Raw genomic sequence first — 18,217 nt, 5'->3', positions numbered from 1 at the left:
CAAAAAAAAAAAATATTTAGAGGTCGCTCAAAGCGCTCAAAGTTTTCCATGTATTTTACATGGGAAAAAACAATGTTTCGTAGAAATGGTATAGAACTTTTGAAAATCAATATTTTTCTATCGGAAAACTCTGTTTCACTTCAGGAGACTTCCAATAATAATAATACCCAACTATTTATCAAACCGTTTTTTAATATTGTACTATTTTTATAGGTCTCCTAAAAACCACAAAAATGCAAAAGGGGGCCCATAAAAAATCGTTAGTATTAGAAAATGGAAAAATTCACAATTGGGTAATATTCTGAAAGTCTCCTGAAGAGAAACATAGTTTTCGAACGAAAAAAAAAAAATTGATTTTCAAGAATTCTATACCATTTCAACGAAACCTCATATAAAATACAGCCGTGGCCAAAAGTATTAGGCACACCAATATTGATTTAATTTTTTTTTTTGTTTATTTAATGTTTACAATTTTTTATATAGAAGCCTAGCTCACTACCTAATAAAGAACATATAAATCCAAAAGTCCAAACTTTGTACAGAAAATATAAAAATTCTTCAAATTTTCACCAAAATTTCAAACTTTTTATACAGGATCCTTAGAAGAAGATGCGAAGAATATCATAAAAAATTAACGGGATTTTTAAACAACTTGAAACTTGCACCTTATTATACTAAAGTTTAATGGGCTACAAAACTGTGTACCAAATTTTGTTTCTAAAGATTCTGAATAAAAAGTTTGAAATCTTTGGTGAAAGTTCGCAGAATTCTTATCTTTTCTGCACAAAGATTGGAATTTAGATTTATATGTTCTTTGTTAGACAGTTACCTTGGCTGTTATAAGTAATATTAAACAATAAATAAATAAATAAAAATTGAAATCATCATATATTGGTGTGCCTAATACTTTTGGCCAAGGGTGTACATGGACAACTTTGTGCGCTTTGAGCGACCCCTAAATATTTTCTGATCTCGAAATAGAAAAACATGGGTATCATTTTTTTCTATACAGAACAATCAAAACAACGGGGTGAGAGCATTAAAATTCCAACTTTACTTTTCCCCTCATGCATTTTTGGACCACCCTAATGTATGTATATATACATAAACGTACATATGTAGTGTTTATCTCGGTGCCTTTGCAAGTATCTATTTTCCACTTGAAATGCTTTCAATGGATATTCAACAAACAAAATACAAGTTCATTGTGCAAAAGCATCTTGTAGCGAAATTTGCAAAAATTTGATGAAACCCTTGTGTTATATGTACAGTGAAACATCCCTGCAGAGAAAGCAACTTGTTGTGAACCAGAATTCTACCAGTTAGCTTTGCAGCTCAACTAGTTCGTCTTCCATCCTTTTCCCACGCTAGCGACTGGTATCCTTAGCATGGCGATGCCCCACTAAAAGTCAATTGTCTGGCTCTGCATCAGCACATACCAGTAGAAATACTAGTAGCATCATACTAGTTTTTGGGATAGTGTGCCGATTCATCACCCGCTCCGACAATCGCAATAGCCTCTATGGAGACTCAAAAAAATAAATATTTTTTTTTCATCTATTACTCAAAAGCGATACTGCCAAAGTCGCGATTGGAGTCGATTAACGCGTGTCGCAAAGGGGTCAAAGACCAGATGCCTTTAAGGACTCAAAAAATTTAAAATACGTTTTTTCATTTAATGCGCAAAATCGATACTATAAAAGTCGAGGATATCACACATAAATTTTAGTCCCGATTGAGGTCGGTTAAGACGTTTTAATAGGGTAATCTGAACTTTGACCCCTATGCGACACGCCTTAACCGACTTCAATCGCGACCTAAATTTATATGTGATATCTTTGAAAGGGGTGAGACTGTAAAAATCGTTTATTTGATTTTTAAGGATCACCTTAATATACATATTGGATTGGGATTGAGAGGAGGAAATTAATTTAATGAGAAGTTTTGTTAAGAAATTTGTGAAAATATATTAACAAAACACATTTTATTCGATTTCAAATGTCCAGCGAGAAAAAACTTAGCACTTGGAGCATCAACGGGGAGAAAGTGCTGCTGGATTTGTGGCCCGAAGGTGCCGCTGATTTGCGACAATAAAATAAAACAATATCAGCTGTTTTTATGCACCGCCGTCTTTCAGGGTTAAATTTTAATTAGCATTTGTCCTACTAAAATAAAATTAGCTCTATTCGTCTGCAGATATCGTCCATCGCATAAGTTGTTCGGAATTATTGAACTGGAAGATAACCGCTTTAGCTTACAGATACCAGTTCATTAACTGGTATTTTTACTGACTGCCTTGACGTCTTACTGCAGGGATCCATTTGAGTGTCCATTTTTACGTTTTCAGACCATTTTTGCTACATGATAGTGGTGCACATTTAAAATAGTCGATGGAGGTGAAATGGTTGAGAATTATTTTCGACTTTTAAGTTTCCTGGAAAAGGAATGACAAAAATCAAAGATGTGATGCGCTTAATCCGATTAGCTCCTGCAAAAGTACATGAAAGAGAAAAATGCCGGGGTCTACGACAGCTAAATAAACATTGAATGTATGAAGAAGTTGTAATAGGCACCATAGACCGTGTAAAACTGCATTAGGCTCAGAGAAAACCAGCAGAAGCACTGTCTGCGATAGCCAGTCGGTGGTTAAGTCACCTGGCTCTTCACACAAAAACGACTCATATGAAAACACAACAAACAAAGACTAGACAAAGTGGCATTCCACATTCTAAAACCATTCATCGTTTATCGATTTGCGGTAAGTCAATAGCAAAGCCACCGCTATTTATTTCAGTTACGTGCAAAATTAACATCCAATAATTCATAGGTTTGCAATGATTTTCTGCGAATTAAACACAAATTACATAATTCCATCGTTTATGCCGTTTATCCACGCCTACTCTGGCCTTCTGCTGCGTGCATGCGTTGCTTTTTTTCGTACGCTTACTATGAGGCCTTCACTGATTTTGTGTTGGAGCGACGTGTATGCCGTTGCAATCAACTGCGTGACCGCGCTGCAGTTTTGTGTCTTTCACTATCTTTTCAATACATACATACTCACACATATGTATTTTCGTCGCACCAAAAGCATTTGCACGTTCAGGAACGCTGCGAAAATACACCCAACGCTACTACGCTCCAGTTCAACACCCAACAAAGCGACTCATTCAATCACCTGCCGCCCACCCACCAGCGCCACTCAGTCCACCCAACCAATCAACTTAAACAAATAAACCAACAGCCATTCAACCAATTCATCTGGTACAGGAGTAATGCCGCGCATTTTAATGAAATCCACCAACAATAATAGTGGCAAAATTGCAAACAGCAGCAGCGCAAATCGCTCTGTGGGGCCGCTCGCAGTCCCAACGGCAGTTATACCCGCACTCATTCGTATTTGCACTCGGTCACTTCTCTTAGCTCTCTTCGGCACCAATATGCTCTAGGGAAGTCTCGCCATTTATTCAGCTGACGACGCGCGTTACAAATAACATTTTACGATATCGAATTTACTGCTTGTTCTAACAAAAATGATTGCCTGAGCCTTGTGGGCTGTGAAAAATACGAAATTGGGTAGTGCTTTATTTTTAAATTGTAATTTTCTATTTTGAAATGATGGAATGCTAAGGCTTTTGGTCGATACTTTTAGGGCTCCCATTAGATTGCGGAAAATGCAGGGCAATTCGTTAAAGTTTAAAGAATAATCTTATGCCGAATTTCCACTAGGCATAGAAATTAAAAATTGTCATGTGGACAGGAATTAAGTGACAATTTTTCTTAATGTGGAGGCCGCACATTTTCGATAACCCGGAACACTGCCTAATAGATGATTGCGTCCGGCGTAAAGGGGTTTGGGAAGCCAGAAACATCCTTAAATCCAGAACCATTACATCCTCTCTATGAGGGGAGCGTGACATCCCCTCTTGAATGGCCCATCGTAGTAGACGAACCACTCTGCCTTCTTAGTGAAAATGACTTCCGACATTCAGGGCAATGCGGATGAAATCGTCATCCTAAACCCCAAGATGACTATGTTCCCCAGGAAAAGGAAAAGAGAGAAACTGCTTTATCCATTACTCCAATGAGAAAAGATACACTTCTCTAAAGAGATCAAATATCTAGCGGAGAGATTGCAAGCTTTCAAGGAATCCGAACAGGGCCTGTATCTGGACATGCCGGAAACTAATGGGACGGAACTGGACCTAAAGGTGGATGTATGATCTCCAAACCCATTTTAATTTATGCTGCACACGTCTGGTGGAAGAAGCCGGAAGTAAAGTCCACGCAGGCCAAACTTAGTATGCTAAAACGACTGGCCTGCATGGGCATCACTGGCGCAATGATAATAACATCCACTGCGGCTCTCGAGGTGCGTCTCGAGCTGCCCCCCCTACACATTCTAATCAACAGAGAGGCGCTCTACTGTTTACAGCAAGGTTCACCCTTCCACCCTTAGGGTTATAGAAGAAGAAGACGGGCTGTGCGTTAGCTTTATAGACCTAAGCCTTCCAGGGTTTAACTTTACCAAAAATTAAAGGGCTTTTTCTCCATCAGGCAGAACTGGGACAACGAACGATCTAAACCTCGGAAGGACAGCCACATCTGATATACTGGAGGCTCCAAGACTAACCACGGCGTCTGAGTAGGAGCTTATGGAATACAATCCTGACGGCTCCTCTTCTAGACTCCCAGGATCTTTTACTGGTCTCCCATGGAGCTCTGTGTCTATGGGTTGCGTCATATCGTGTCTTGCACTATGTTTCATGGCCTTTTGTTTCGCACGTTGTTGAGAAAGAAGTTTCCTACGATGTTGTGGGGAACTGGCAGAGGCTAAGTTGGGAAGGGTTTTTCGTAGGTCTCTAAACTAACGGTGGGCTCGTCTATTTACAGAACAAGAACGTGCTCAGCATAAATAATTTTAAAGCCTTCTTAGCTACTTATGCAAGTACATATATCCCATACGTACGTTTTTTGTTTGAAATAAATTTCGAATAATATTTAAAAAATTTTAATAACTAAAAACTATAAGGCCACTAAAATATTTTTTTACTATTTCCACTTCCCTTAGTTAAATGCTGAAAACGACATCTAAGTGGCAGCAAAAAAAAGAGGCCATCAAATATTTAACTCCATACTCGTATGCCATATAAAAAAGCGAACAGAAGGATACAAAAAAGCTGGTAAATAACGACAAAGTAAACGAGCGCGCAACGAAGCGAGTTATAAACGAGTGCCCGACAGAGGTGAAAATGTTAGTAAAAACAAGTTGGTAGTTGCGTGTTTGAAGAGCTTAAAGAAGCGACACATAAGGACATGCAAAGGGCAGCCAACCGAATAAAGTCGATGGCACTTTGGACAGCGTCAACTGAAATCTAATGCCTGGATGCAGAGATTGAGTTGTATAGGTGTGTGAGTGGGAGGGAGTGCAAATAAACTATGGTAAATGGTATGGCCTAAAGGTAGGCTGCGTTATATGTGGTTGTGGAATCAGTGATGTCACTAATGAAAGGAGGTAGGAAATTCATGGGCATACTTTAGTAGTAGGTTTATCCCTTTTTTTAAGTGAAACCATTTTAAAGGTTTACCGAAGAAGAGCAGACAAAAGTGCTTGCCTTTGGCTGAAGGGCTCTGGCTATTTACAATTGACGCGAATACATATATGTAAAAGCTTATACTAAGGGTAATTACAATGCGTTGCGTATGGTCTCGCTTTTGCATATTTCGATAGATTTGCAAATTTTATGCTTTCCCTGCCTCAATCAATCATTGCCTTCAAGTTCATTTAACGATAGGTCCTAAATAGAAACGTACTGTTAAAATGGAGTCCAACTAAATGGAAAAGGATGTTAAGGACTCAGAAAAGAAACTCGGAAAGGAGACGTTTTGTCTACTGCTTTAAGTAGGCCGCTAGAGAGTTAAGATGCACTCAGAGAAAAATTTTATTCTAACAGCAAGCCCGACTGGAATAAAAGTTTTCGTTTTTCATTCTTAAAATTTTAAAATATATACAGTGCCTTGGATAAGTGTTCACGTGCTGATTTTTTTTTAAATATTTACAACGTTTTTCAACTTACATTTTTTTGTTATTTTTTTAAATCTATTTAAAGCAGAGTTTCATAAAAAATATTCAACAAAATTTTAACATTGTAATCTGACAATATTTTTATAGAAAAATAACAAAACAAACTTGACTTGAAAAACGTTGTGAAAATATAAAAAATTAACGCATGAACACTTATGTAAGTCACTGTATTTAGCAAGGAGTTATTTTTTTTTAGTTTTTTCCGCATTTTCGTACACATTTGAAACTCAATTGAAACAGCGATTCTTCCGCTTTAATTGGAGTATTTTAATTATTTTATATAACTTGCTATTACCATATATAAACATAACTAGTTATATGGACGGACCTCGAGGAAATTTCTCAAATTCGGATATACTTCTTGTGCAAACAAAGTCCGATAATTAAAGGAACTTTTTATTGAAAACCTACATAAATCTGGATTACCTTTAAGATATATACTCAATTTAGACATATCCTTCAGATTGAGACGATGTGCAGCTCAAAAACCGTAAAAATTAAAAAAAAACATGATTTTCCAAAACGTTGCCGTCCTCAGAAATGCAGCCGGTTTTGAATTAATTGTTTCTTTTGAAAACATAATAAAATGAGCCGCTTGAACTAAGCACAGATAACAAGCACTGTGTGGGTAGTGTAGAATAAAATAAAAAATCTCCATACAAAAAAACTTTGGTTTTTGGGAAATTTCGGAGCACGTTGTTCTAAATTTTTTTCTTTTAAAATCTTCTTTAAAAATCCGCAAGGTCCTAAAAACTTACTAAGAAGAATTTTCGCTCTCGCAAATGAGCAAATCTCGCGAGTGTTTTTTTGGTGTCGGCAGAAAAAAAAACGCTAAAGCATTCTTCGTGCATTTATTTCAACCAATGGTGTTTCAGAAACAAGTATTTATAATAAAAAATAAATCAAGTATTTGAACAATTTTAACCTTAAAACGTTTATTTAGGTTAAAAAAATGAGAATTGTTTTTTTTTTTTTTTTTAATAACTACGGGAAGCTTTCAAATGGAATGTTCATATTAGGGGCAATGAAAGTTGACATCAAATACAGCGTATCTGAGGAGATTCACCGAAAATTCAAGATACTTAAAAACGTCAACATTAAACGATTAAAATGCTCTTCTTGCCAAAACGAACCAATCTAGAGTAATATAAAACTAGTGTGTCACGAAATGAAAAAAAAAAATCACATTGATTGCAAGATGAGGGTAATTTACGAAGCAAAAATTCCAATTTTACAATTTTTATTGGCACACTCGGAATTCATACGGAGATTCTTTTATACCTGAAAAAATTAATATACACGTATTCTCGTGAAGAATACTGTAGAAAAATATGTTACGCCAATATTTAATTACTTTTAAATAATACGACTTTTCAAGTTAAGGCGTGCGAGTAGACGTGTTAACTGACATGGTGTATGGTGCTATGGGGCGTATACGTTACGTACACAACTACGGGTATATGAGCAGAGAACGTTTATAAATTTATTATAATTTATTTTAAATTTATAAACATTCTCTGATATGAGCACGAGTTGTTATTTTGAATTTTTAAGAATATATTTTTTAAGTTTTCATTTAAATATAATTTCAGTGCACTGTTTTCGACCAAAAACACGCACATTTTGTTAACACGCATTTGCAATAACTTTAAAATAAGACTTATTTCTCTTACACAAAAAAAAAAGTTGCGGAACAAACGTTAGTGAATAGATATTCTGCCGAAATTCACAATAAAATCTACATTTTTTCTACATTAACCTAACGGCTATGATCTTTATAATAAAATCATATTTTAACCGTTACACTCGGATTTCTATTTTTCCGAACAAATTTATCTGTTACTTTATGAATTTTATTTTTTCGCTCAAGAATAATCGTAATTTATTTCTTCGATACATTTTTTATAATTATTTTTGATTTTTTTTTTTTTTTGTGATCATATTATAACCGTTATTTTCAGATTTGATTTTTTTAGCTCATAGAAGATTTAAATCTGTCATAAAAACGCAAGCAAAAATAAAAATAACGATTTAATTTGGCCGAAAAAAATCATATTTTACGTTTATTCTTGATCGTAAAAATAAAAATAAAGATAAAAATAAAAATATAACGATTTTGCAATAATCTAAAAATACAAATCTTGATATTTAACGATTATTTTGAGGTGCCTGGTCGTAAACGATCTAACAATAATCATTAAAGCAGAATTTATGGCCAAGAAAAAAAATCTTGAAATTAGATTTTCGTACTCCGTGTAAGAATTTTCGGAGTTACGGTACTTTTGAGGTCGCTGTTCTTGATTTCAGTATTTATTTAGTATAAAATTCCCGGTCATTTTCTGAGTGCGGTATCAAAAACTATTACCTGTAAATCAAGAAGTCCACAGAAAATAAAATAACAGAACTTAGTGCCTCTAAAAAATATGCAACATCTGTTCATATCATTCCGCTCCAGCAAATGAGTTTGGAAATGCCGCACAGTACTGCTCAATCTCCTTCTTTAGTTGTTCATCGTCTCTCGAATTGACTTCCGCTATCGCTGAGCTAATCCACCGACCAGATCGACCTATCTGGGCAGCCAGTTCGAAAACGCCCGATCCCTTCTTCAGAATTTGAGTTGAAGAACGCCCTATCTCACACGAAAATACATTGAAAATGTGCTGAGGTAGGGCATTTTTGAATCAAATTATAAAATAGGGCGTTGTTGAACAATTTTCTGAGATAGAGCATTTTCGAACTGGGGCTGCTGAGATAGGTCGATCTTCCACTCAGCCATCGAAATGAAGCCATCAAAAACTTTTTTTTATCTACTTGGATTTCAGGGCCTCGAGGTAGATGACCGCTATTTCGAATAGTTTTACAAAAATGTTATTTTAGAAGTGCAAACTAACGCCTATGCTGCATACATAAGTACCTATACATAAATAGATTATGCATGTATGTATATGTAGGTACTAGGCAAGAACGATAGAATACAAGATTGCGCATTCCCGCAGAGTGACATATGTGGCAACGGGTAAACAAAGAATATGGCGAAGAACAATGAGTTGACAGTTGTGAATTTGCAGTGAGAAAACATGTTTTCTTCTCGATTCACCAATTTCTCAAGCCATCTTTGAATATAGAAAATTAAGCACTACGTTAACATAAAATATACAACGACTCTTGAAATGTGTTCAAAAGAATAGGTCTTATTAATTAACTATTTAGAATTTTTGTGTTTGCATTGCAGGTGCCGAAAAAGTGATAACATCTTGTCGCGCATGTTTTCCTGCAGAAAGTGGTCGATGCTTGCTTACCTCCGATTTTAATTTGTAATTTGTGGTATTTCAACGTTTTCAACTTAACATGTCGTGTTTAAAAGTGGTCCGTAAAGTGGCTTCTCCTGCCGGCAGAACTCTACCCACTTTCTTACCAAGGCGTCGTCGCGGGGAAACAAAAAAAAGCTGCATTTGGGGGCTTTACCTCTACGGCTGCTGCAATTCAACACACGACACGACATTTTTATGAAGTTTTTATTACAAATAATACGTTTTTTACTTCAGAACGCACGAATTACTTCGATTTTTCACTTGAAAGTACACAATACGTTTGCAATACGTTTGCACTTGTCTCTAAACAAAAAGTTTGTTTACGTATTGCCATAAATGTCAAAGTCGGCAAAACCAAAGTAGCGGTTTCGGGAATGCGCCACCTTCAGTTCATTTCACCATGGGTACTAGGAATGTTATTGCCAGAATCCCGGCCTTTTATAATAATAATAAAAAAAATAATCCCGGAATTTTCGGGATTTGTAATTTTCACTGATGGAAATATTAGAAACTCCTTTTCTTGACCAGTATTGGCCATATTTCTTTTTTATTTAATAATTAATATTCTTTTATAAATGTCTAGCTCATCACACATATACATAACACCAAGCGATAGTAAATTTACACACAAAAATCAATATATCGCGAAACCATGGGCCAAATATAGTAAAATTTAATTTTTAGTTTCTTTTTCTCACTTTGACGTCAGTTAATCAAAAATGATAAAAAAAATTCAGTGCAATGTGCCTAGAGAAAAAGTATGGGTAAATTAAAGAAGAAATTCTGTAGAATTTAATCAGATTCAATTTTCCGGTGCATATGAACTGGTAAGTATTGAAAATGTCCTTTTAAAATTTTATCTTTGAAATTTCCCAATAATTGTTTTTAAAAAAATTATATGTTAAAGACTTATATAGACTCGATAACATCCTCGGATTTCGTCCTTCTAACTTTATCAGCTTAAAAAATTACCCATTCGTCTTTGTGAATTCAAAAAATTTTAATTTTTTTTTTTATTCTAAAGAAATTTCCTCTTGCATTTGGTACCCATATTTTTATTCCACATTGCATTGAATTTTTTATTTTTTTCCTTTAAAATAAATTCTGACGTCAGAGAGAAAAAATAAAAACGCCACTTTAAATAAAAAAGTAGGTTTCAAACCCATTTACTTATTATTTATTTTATTGTAGGAGAGATAGAAGCAATTTTTCGATTTAAGTTGTTGAAAAGTAATGAATATCTATATCCCGAGACTAATCCCGGGATGCCGGCATTGTCATAACGACATCCTAAAAATTCCGGGATAGTAAAAAGCGAAAAAATTAACATCCCTAATATGTAGTACGTAGTTATAGGCAGTCTTAAAATAGACCACCTAATTAGTTTTAACCTTTACCACATTAGTGCTTTGTCGGTTTCTAAATACATACATACATACATACTCGTACATATACTTGACGATTTCCTCCAACTAACTACATTCATTTCATTTATTATGCTCTATGCTTCATGTTTTTGCAACAATATTATATTTCCGCCTATATAGAGGTACTTAAGGACATTTGTTAGCTGCAGGATAAAAACAAATTTATCGATTTTTTCTGCCGAGTCGAGTTGACGTCAATACATTAGGCTCAAACAACCTTTCCGGCCGCCACATTATAACGTGAAAAGCTTTTACAGCTTATGCTGATGAGTTTTGTTGTTACACGAAGCTATACATGCATTTATTTATGTATGCTCAAACTTGAGTATCTATCTATGTATGTACATATGTACATTAGACTGATTCACTCCTTATACAAAAAAAAAAAATAAATAAAAAATCGGTACTGTTTTTCCAAAGGGATTATAAAATGTATTATATTTTAAGACTTGCGCCAAAATATTTCTATTCATTAAAGACTTTTTTTTAGGTATTTTCAAATCGGTCCAGCTCACGTAAATCTTAAGATTTTTCCTAAATATTTTGGTGTAAGTCTTCAAATAAATATAATAAATTTTGTGATCCCCCCGGAAAAAGCTGCAACTTTTTTTGGAGAGGCAGTCTAATGTACATATGTAAATAGTAGAAAGGAGGTGCTTGTATGATTGTCCTCCGCCAGAAGAAAAGCAACATTCGCCTGCAAGTGGCACAATCAAGTAGATATGCCATCGACGAAAGAAAACTCATACATTAGCACCATACTTAATTGTATATAAAATTTACACAACAATAGTTGTGTTTTTTTACAAATTATCCAGTAACTTGCCAATAACTCTCCAGTAACTTTATTTCTAAGAATTCGCTCTCATAGAAAAAATTTGCAAAAAAGTACGCGAACGCTTTTCCAGTAATAATTTGCAAGTTTCATGAACAGCTGATAAATTGGTTGTTTATTCGCAGCATATTCCCAATAAAACGATATATTTTATATTTAAATATGTTTGTTTTGAAAATTTCCACAATAAAAATCCACAAACAGTTTCCTTATTAGTTTAAATTTCATCCAGCAACATGCGATCAGCTGTTTTTCGTACTGGCAAATTCTTACAAGTAAAAATTTATCCAGTAAAATCCAGTAAAAACTTGCAACTTCAGCTGTCATTTTTCGCTCTCTCAATTTCCCCTACTTTGCAAGTTTTTGCGTACGAAAACGCCAAAACATGAAAATTCGTAAAAACTTTTACTGGATTTTACTGGAAATGAGTAAAAAAACGCAACTAATACAATTTGCTTGGTAGGGGCTTTTGTTGTTTTATTTACTTCACGCAAAGCCAATGAAATGCGTACAGTCATACAAAAGCTATTAGAGACTAGTTGTAAACTAGTACAAAAAGGTTGTAAGGTTTGATCAGTCATCACTAGTTTGAACCGGCACAGATCTATAGGCAATCAGCGGGATAATATATCTAAGCCTTTCGTTAAAGCTTGGTTGCTCTTGGGCGTAGAACAGGCACGATTGGAAATGGTTTAAGTTGATATCTTGACGAAATTCAGCACTTATTCCTTAATGTCAAAAGCAAGCTTTAGATTTCACTATAGGACAGCTACCTACGTACTTAACGGGGAGGAACTACTGCCACAAAACACAGACATTCTTATGTAAATAAGTAAATGCAGATATTATTAAAACAGTTAGGGTGTGGTTGAAAGTGGAGCAAAAATAACAAAGTGCGCTGATAAGTCAGTCAGTTACAAGAAAGTAGTAAACACAAAGAACTCGAAACGTGTCGCCTACAAAAACCAGAAAATAAAATAAAAGAAATGAGAATACCTAAACCGGCGGGAAAGTATTAATAAAAAGGACTTGGCAACAAAAAAGTAACTTCATAATGAAATTGAAATTGAGCTCTTAATGTTTTTTGTTGTATGTATGTACCTTTCATGTCGAGGTTTATGGCGACAACCACCAGTTATGCATGTCTATGCTAATGCAAATATTGAGAGTAGAGGCGGCAAACAAAATGAAGGATGTGCAAACAAATGCAAATGAGTACAACATTCTAAGTGCTTTTGAAATTTCAGCGAGAAGACTTTGAAGAATGTGATAAGTATTGTGGGGTAAGGCCAATAAATAAGTAGTATGTATATGGAATTGATACCTACAGAGAGTGGAAAATGGAAATAAAAAAGGCATATTAAGTAAAACCACAAAGAGCAGATTAAAATGCAATAAAAGAATCTTCAAATATTAAAAAAAAAAAATTACAAGTACAAAATAAAGAAGCGGGAAAAAAAATTTTAACAAATTTTAAGGGGTCACTAACAAGGTTTGAAAAATCTTAAAATTAAAATGTTCGACTAAAATTTGCTTTTGGATCATTAGTTTTAAATATCATTGCAACTTATCCATTTAAACTCACCAACTCGCTAGCCGAATTCAAATATTTTTTGAATTTTTGCAATTTAAAAAAAATTCAATTTTTTCAAACTCTGGTAGGGGGGAACCCTATTTTTTTAATTTTGAAATTTTCGCGGATGCCTTTACTTTGCACGTAGAACAAACTGGAAGGAAGCCTCATGATGTTGACATTTTAGGGACCATCCTAATGTATGTATGTTAGGGTGGTCCAAAAATGCATGTGAAAAAGTAAAGTCAGAATTTTTATGCTTTCACCCCTAGGATTGTTCTATACCGAAAAAATATACCCCTATTTTTTATTTTGAAATCAAAAAACATTTAGAGGTCGCTCAAAGCACTCAAATTTTTCCATGAATTTTATATGGAAAAAAACCACTTTTCGTAGAAATGGTATAGAATTCTTGAATATCAATATTTTTCGATCGGAAAACTTTTGTTCTCTTCAGAAGACTTCCAATAACAATACCCCATTGTTTACTTAACCATTTTTTTATACTAAAGATTTTTTAACCTTTTGCATTTTGTGACATTTTATGGTGGTTTTTGCGGACCTATAAAATATAGTTACTATGAAAAAATTGTTAAATAAATAATTCGAAATTATTATTGCTAACTGTAGGGAGGATTATATTCTCCCTCTAATGAAATAGATAGGGTGAAATACACTACTACGTTGATAGGGGACGAAGAAAGTTCTTGTGAGCAATGAGGGATAAGCAACTTGCAGAAAAATACAACAAGCCTGCTTATGTATACATATACACCACAAACATACGTACATACGAAGATACATACATATATTTTGCAATCCTAATGCGCTTTAGTCACAACATTTTTAGGGCTTCAACTAACCAACCGCATATCCTGATACAACCCCAATTCAAGCCAACGCCTCCTCCTTCCTATTTGCTATGTATCTATGTAAATCACTCGTCAAACGTATTAATGCAAAACTTGCTTTGTTCGAAAAACAAATCAGAAAATTATAGTATTTATAACATCCGTTCGCCTTTATGCCCATCAGTGTTTTTGTTTTTTTTTTTTGTTGCTTCTGTAGCAAGCTAATGACAACAGATTTTCTCAACAGTGCAAATTGAGTTGGTGCCTAGTGATTATATCCTGTAGCGCGTGTATTTATTAATTTATTTTGCAACACTCACTTTCCTCTTTTAGACTCTTTCCTCCCTATTCCGCTTCTATCCGAGCGAGTAAGTTGTGACAAGAGGAAAAGTTGTTGCCACTTGATAAATGCCCAGTGTGCACGATGTCAATGCCAGGCGTTTGTAAATATGAATGCTGATGACGGGGGTACTTAGTAGGTGTGTAGGAGGCATTTAACTAAATATGTACATATTTTATAGCTTTATTCTGGATAACGTTGTATTAAAAGGTGTGCTGGCCACAAAGTAATTTTCGTTTCGAATATTTGATAAGTGGTTTGCATGGAGCTCAATGAATGCGAAAGAATTCCTAGATTTGGTTGGGTCATTAATTGGATGCTAATGCTGTTGATGGATTTTAATTGTTTATTTACATTTGTATGCTTTATGAATAAAATTTATATTACGAAAGCTAATTATGTTAATGAGGATTATAATGCAAGACCGATGAGCTCTAAACGGAAAAAATGTAGTATAATTTATATGTACATACATATATACAGGCTGCTCTAAATCATCCGTCCACCTCCTTTAAAATGGAGGGAAATGTTTTTTTTATTGCAAAACGTAAAAATATGACCTACCAAATTGGAGATGCTCTATCCTCTGGTGGTATTACCGACTTTCAGTTTCAACCGGAAGTGGGTTAAACTGGCAGGAAGTCCGTTTTTTTTTATATTAGACTTAAACTTTACATTCTACTAGCGGCCCAAATTTTGGGGATAAAAATACATAACTTTTGTTTGAAACTTTTTTCTCGGGAGTGCCTTTTTCAACCTCTAAATTAGCTTCGAACTTCTACTCGTTTTGGACTTCTAAAATGAGTGAACGTTTTTTATTGGAAAACGAAAAAATGTGTATGAATTATCAAGTCGAGGATGGTCTTTCTTTTGGTAGTATTGCCGACTTTCGGGTTCAACCGGTAAGGAGTTAAACTGAGCAATAATTACTTCTTCTTAAAATTTCAGACTCCTTGATATTTGCTATTTGTTTTTTTTTTTAATTAACGCCAATCGGCTTTGTACATAATAGAGTTATTAAGTACAATAGTTAACCAAAACAAAACATAAATAATTGTAAACATTTAAATTGCTGTCGGTATAGCAATAGTAACATAAAACAACAATAGTAACATAAATAGTTTTGTAACATAGACTCAGAGTATTGGTTTTAAAGTACACATTAAATTTCACTTAATTTTTTTGAGTAAATCGAGTTAAAGGTCCGAAATTTTAAGAAAAAGCAATTGCTTAGTTTTAATTCATAAGGTCCATTATTTAAATAATTCAAACATTATAACGATTTATATATACATACATACATATGACCACATACTTAACACTTACCTTCGAGTAACTCTCAGTGGAGCGAATATCATTGATAGTCCATGGCAGCATAGCAGCGGAATAGCGCGGATCTACAGAAGCGCTGCCGCGGTAGGTTAACGAAACGAGACGAGTTTTCATGTTGAATGGAATACTGGCGGCTAGTGAGTTTTAACTTGAATGCAATATTAACCGAAAATAACCACGTTAAACTTTCTTAGTACACACTAAAATATACTTATATTCGTTTATTCGTTTTGCCATTAAATTTTATTCACAAAATTATTTTTTAAGGCATTCAAAAACTCTCATGACTCATTTGGAGCATACGAAAAGAATAAATCTAAATCAAAAATGTGGGCATACACAGAAGTACTATTTAGGAGGCAGTTTTAAATTTTTGGCAAGAGTGTATGTAGGTAGGTATGAGTGTCGCAGTTTGCAAATCCTAGCTAACAGTTCCTTTCAAGCAATGGCAGTTAGTATAATGGTTATTTCGCATATGTATGTATGGGCATACAAATGTACGTATTAAGTGTATGGAGTTCCAAAAATACACAAAATTGAGCACGCGACCAAAAGAATTTAGGACACAGGCCGCCAAACGAAAAACCAGACAAAGAATTACTGAATTTTATGGTGGAGTTGGCATATTTTTTTATGCTTTTAGATATACACATGCACATACATATGTAGTTGTTTATTCTTACTGGATTTGCCTATGCAACGCCGCAAGCTTGTCCATTCATCCAATCGGAAAGGCGCAAACAACTAGGTATGTATGTATGTACGTTGCCCAGAGTGCGGCTGCCTTTTCTCCCTTGGTCTTGTTTTTATTGCGAATATCGATTTTTCATGAATTTTTCTACCCAAGCAATGGAGGTTGCTGCTCCGGTTTTGCATACAGCATAGTTTTTCAAAGCGTCGCACAGCGAAGATTTTCTTTTATTCCCACAGGATAAAAGTGTGAATCAGATTGTTTAGGTAGATAAGCATGTAGACTACCAAGCCAGGTAGGCAGGCAGCCAGACAGGCAGTCATTCAAACAAACCAGCAAGCCGTAATTCACTTCGTGCACTGCACTACTATCTCATTTTTATTGCTGCAATTTTCGCGGTGTAATCACCTTGCTTTTTCTTTATTTGTAGATTTACATACTTTTTAAATATTCCATTGAAATATAAATATATTAAAAACAATTTTCCACTACAACTTAAACGCTTTACAAAGGCCCGCTCCGCCCAGACACAACGAATATCCACTGAAAACTGCCACTGACTAAACAGGACACAGCAGTTATCCCCAATGTCCGTAAGGCATTTTATTTCTCTATATCCTTGCGCAGTGTTTTGCCTTGCAAATTACTTCGCTTTTCACATTATCCTTCTGCAGATTTCGCACTCTTTTTCTCACAAATAACTTGAAATTCGCGGGCGCAGTCGCCGTTTTGAATGTTTTTATTCGCTTTGCTACTTTGCACCTGGTTGACATTTGAAATCGGCCGTTGCGGCGCCGCGCAATAACAACTCTGTTGCTGACGAACGCGCTGAGCAAAGCAAAAGATGGATGCTGCTTGAATATTAAAGACGCAAACCTATGTGAAGAAAGTCAAAGCACCATCACACAGGGTGCATTGTAATTTTAAGAATCGATTGAGGGAAATACAAATCGAACGTAAATATTTTAATTTCCGGTAATTTTTTACGTTTCAATGAAGTGAAATTTTTTTTGATTTTAATACAAGAATGTAAACAAATATTTTTCACAAATGACAAAATAAGCGCTAACAAGGCGAGCGCTAACATCGGATCACTTTTGTTTCGTGCTGGTCTCCGGCATGAAATCCAATTTCCGTAAGAGAAATCAGCATCTGACCGCGAAAGGAAATCGCGTGGTTCCATGCCGATATGTGGAAACCAAAAAGAGACCTGTTGTGTTAATTTTGTTAATAAAATGTATATATTAGTTTCGGCTGAAAGAATTTATTTTCAATCATAACGTTAAACCGAACTTCGCGAGGGTGGAGCTGCGGCCAAAAGGTAATATGTACATATCGCACATTGTCTTCAGAAAAGCATAACTAAAAATTACACGTTTGTAAGAAAATGCGAAAAACTATTTCTTAGCACACGATAATCCTATGGCCAAGGGAGACTTTACCTTAGGTTTTTTTTTGACAAATTATAACAAAAATTTGTTGCAGCCAAGGTACATTGAACAGGTAGTATCAGTAGAGCAGCTGATTTGATTTATTTTCAAATTATTTGGTCTCGAAAATGTCAAATATTTTTAATTTTTTCTCACAAAAATTCTGAATTGTTAAAATCCATTTGTATGTGAAACCTTTTTCCATACAAAACAAGCGATTGAATAGCAGCTTTTGGAACGTTCGCCCAACTCAGCAGCACGACCGCTGATTACTGGGCCTTGCAAAGGATGGATCAATGCTTCGAGAAGCAAACAAATTTACTAGGAAAGAAAGTTGCATCAATT

General features: G+C 34.8%; 1 protein-coding gene across 1 annotated transcript in view; it reads right to left on the bottom strand.

Annotated features, from left to right (window-relative positions):
• Positions 1-17,251, bottom strand: part of LOC118743246 — a 169,983-nt gene extending 152,732 nt beyond the window's left edge. Inside the window, 2 exon segments of the mRNA XM_036475811.1 lie at positions 15,746-16,067; positions 16,883-17,251. Coding sequence (XP_036331704.1) covers positions 15,746-15,865 — 120 coding nt within the window. The 5' untranslated portion in view covers positions 15,866-16,067; positions 16,883-17,251.
• Between the last annotated feature and the right edge of the window lie 966 nt (positions 17,252-18,217).

The sequence above is a fragment of the Rhagoletis pomonella genome, unplaced genomic scaffold (assembly GCF_013731165.1).
Source record: "Rhagoletis pomonella isolate Grant_MI unplaced genomic scaffold, Rhpom_1.0 Rhpom_scaffold_00001, whole genome shotgun sequence".
Classification (NCBI taxonomy): Eukaryota; Metazoa; Arthropoda; class Insecta; order Diptera; family Tephritidae; genus Rhagoletis; species Rhagoletis pomonella.
The sequence above is the reverse complement of the archived record's forward strand: the minus strand, read 5'-3'. Positions and strand labels throughout refer to the sequence as shown.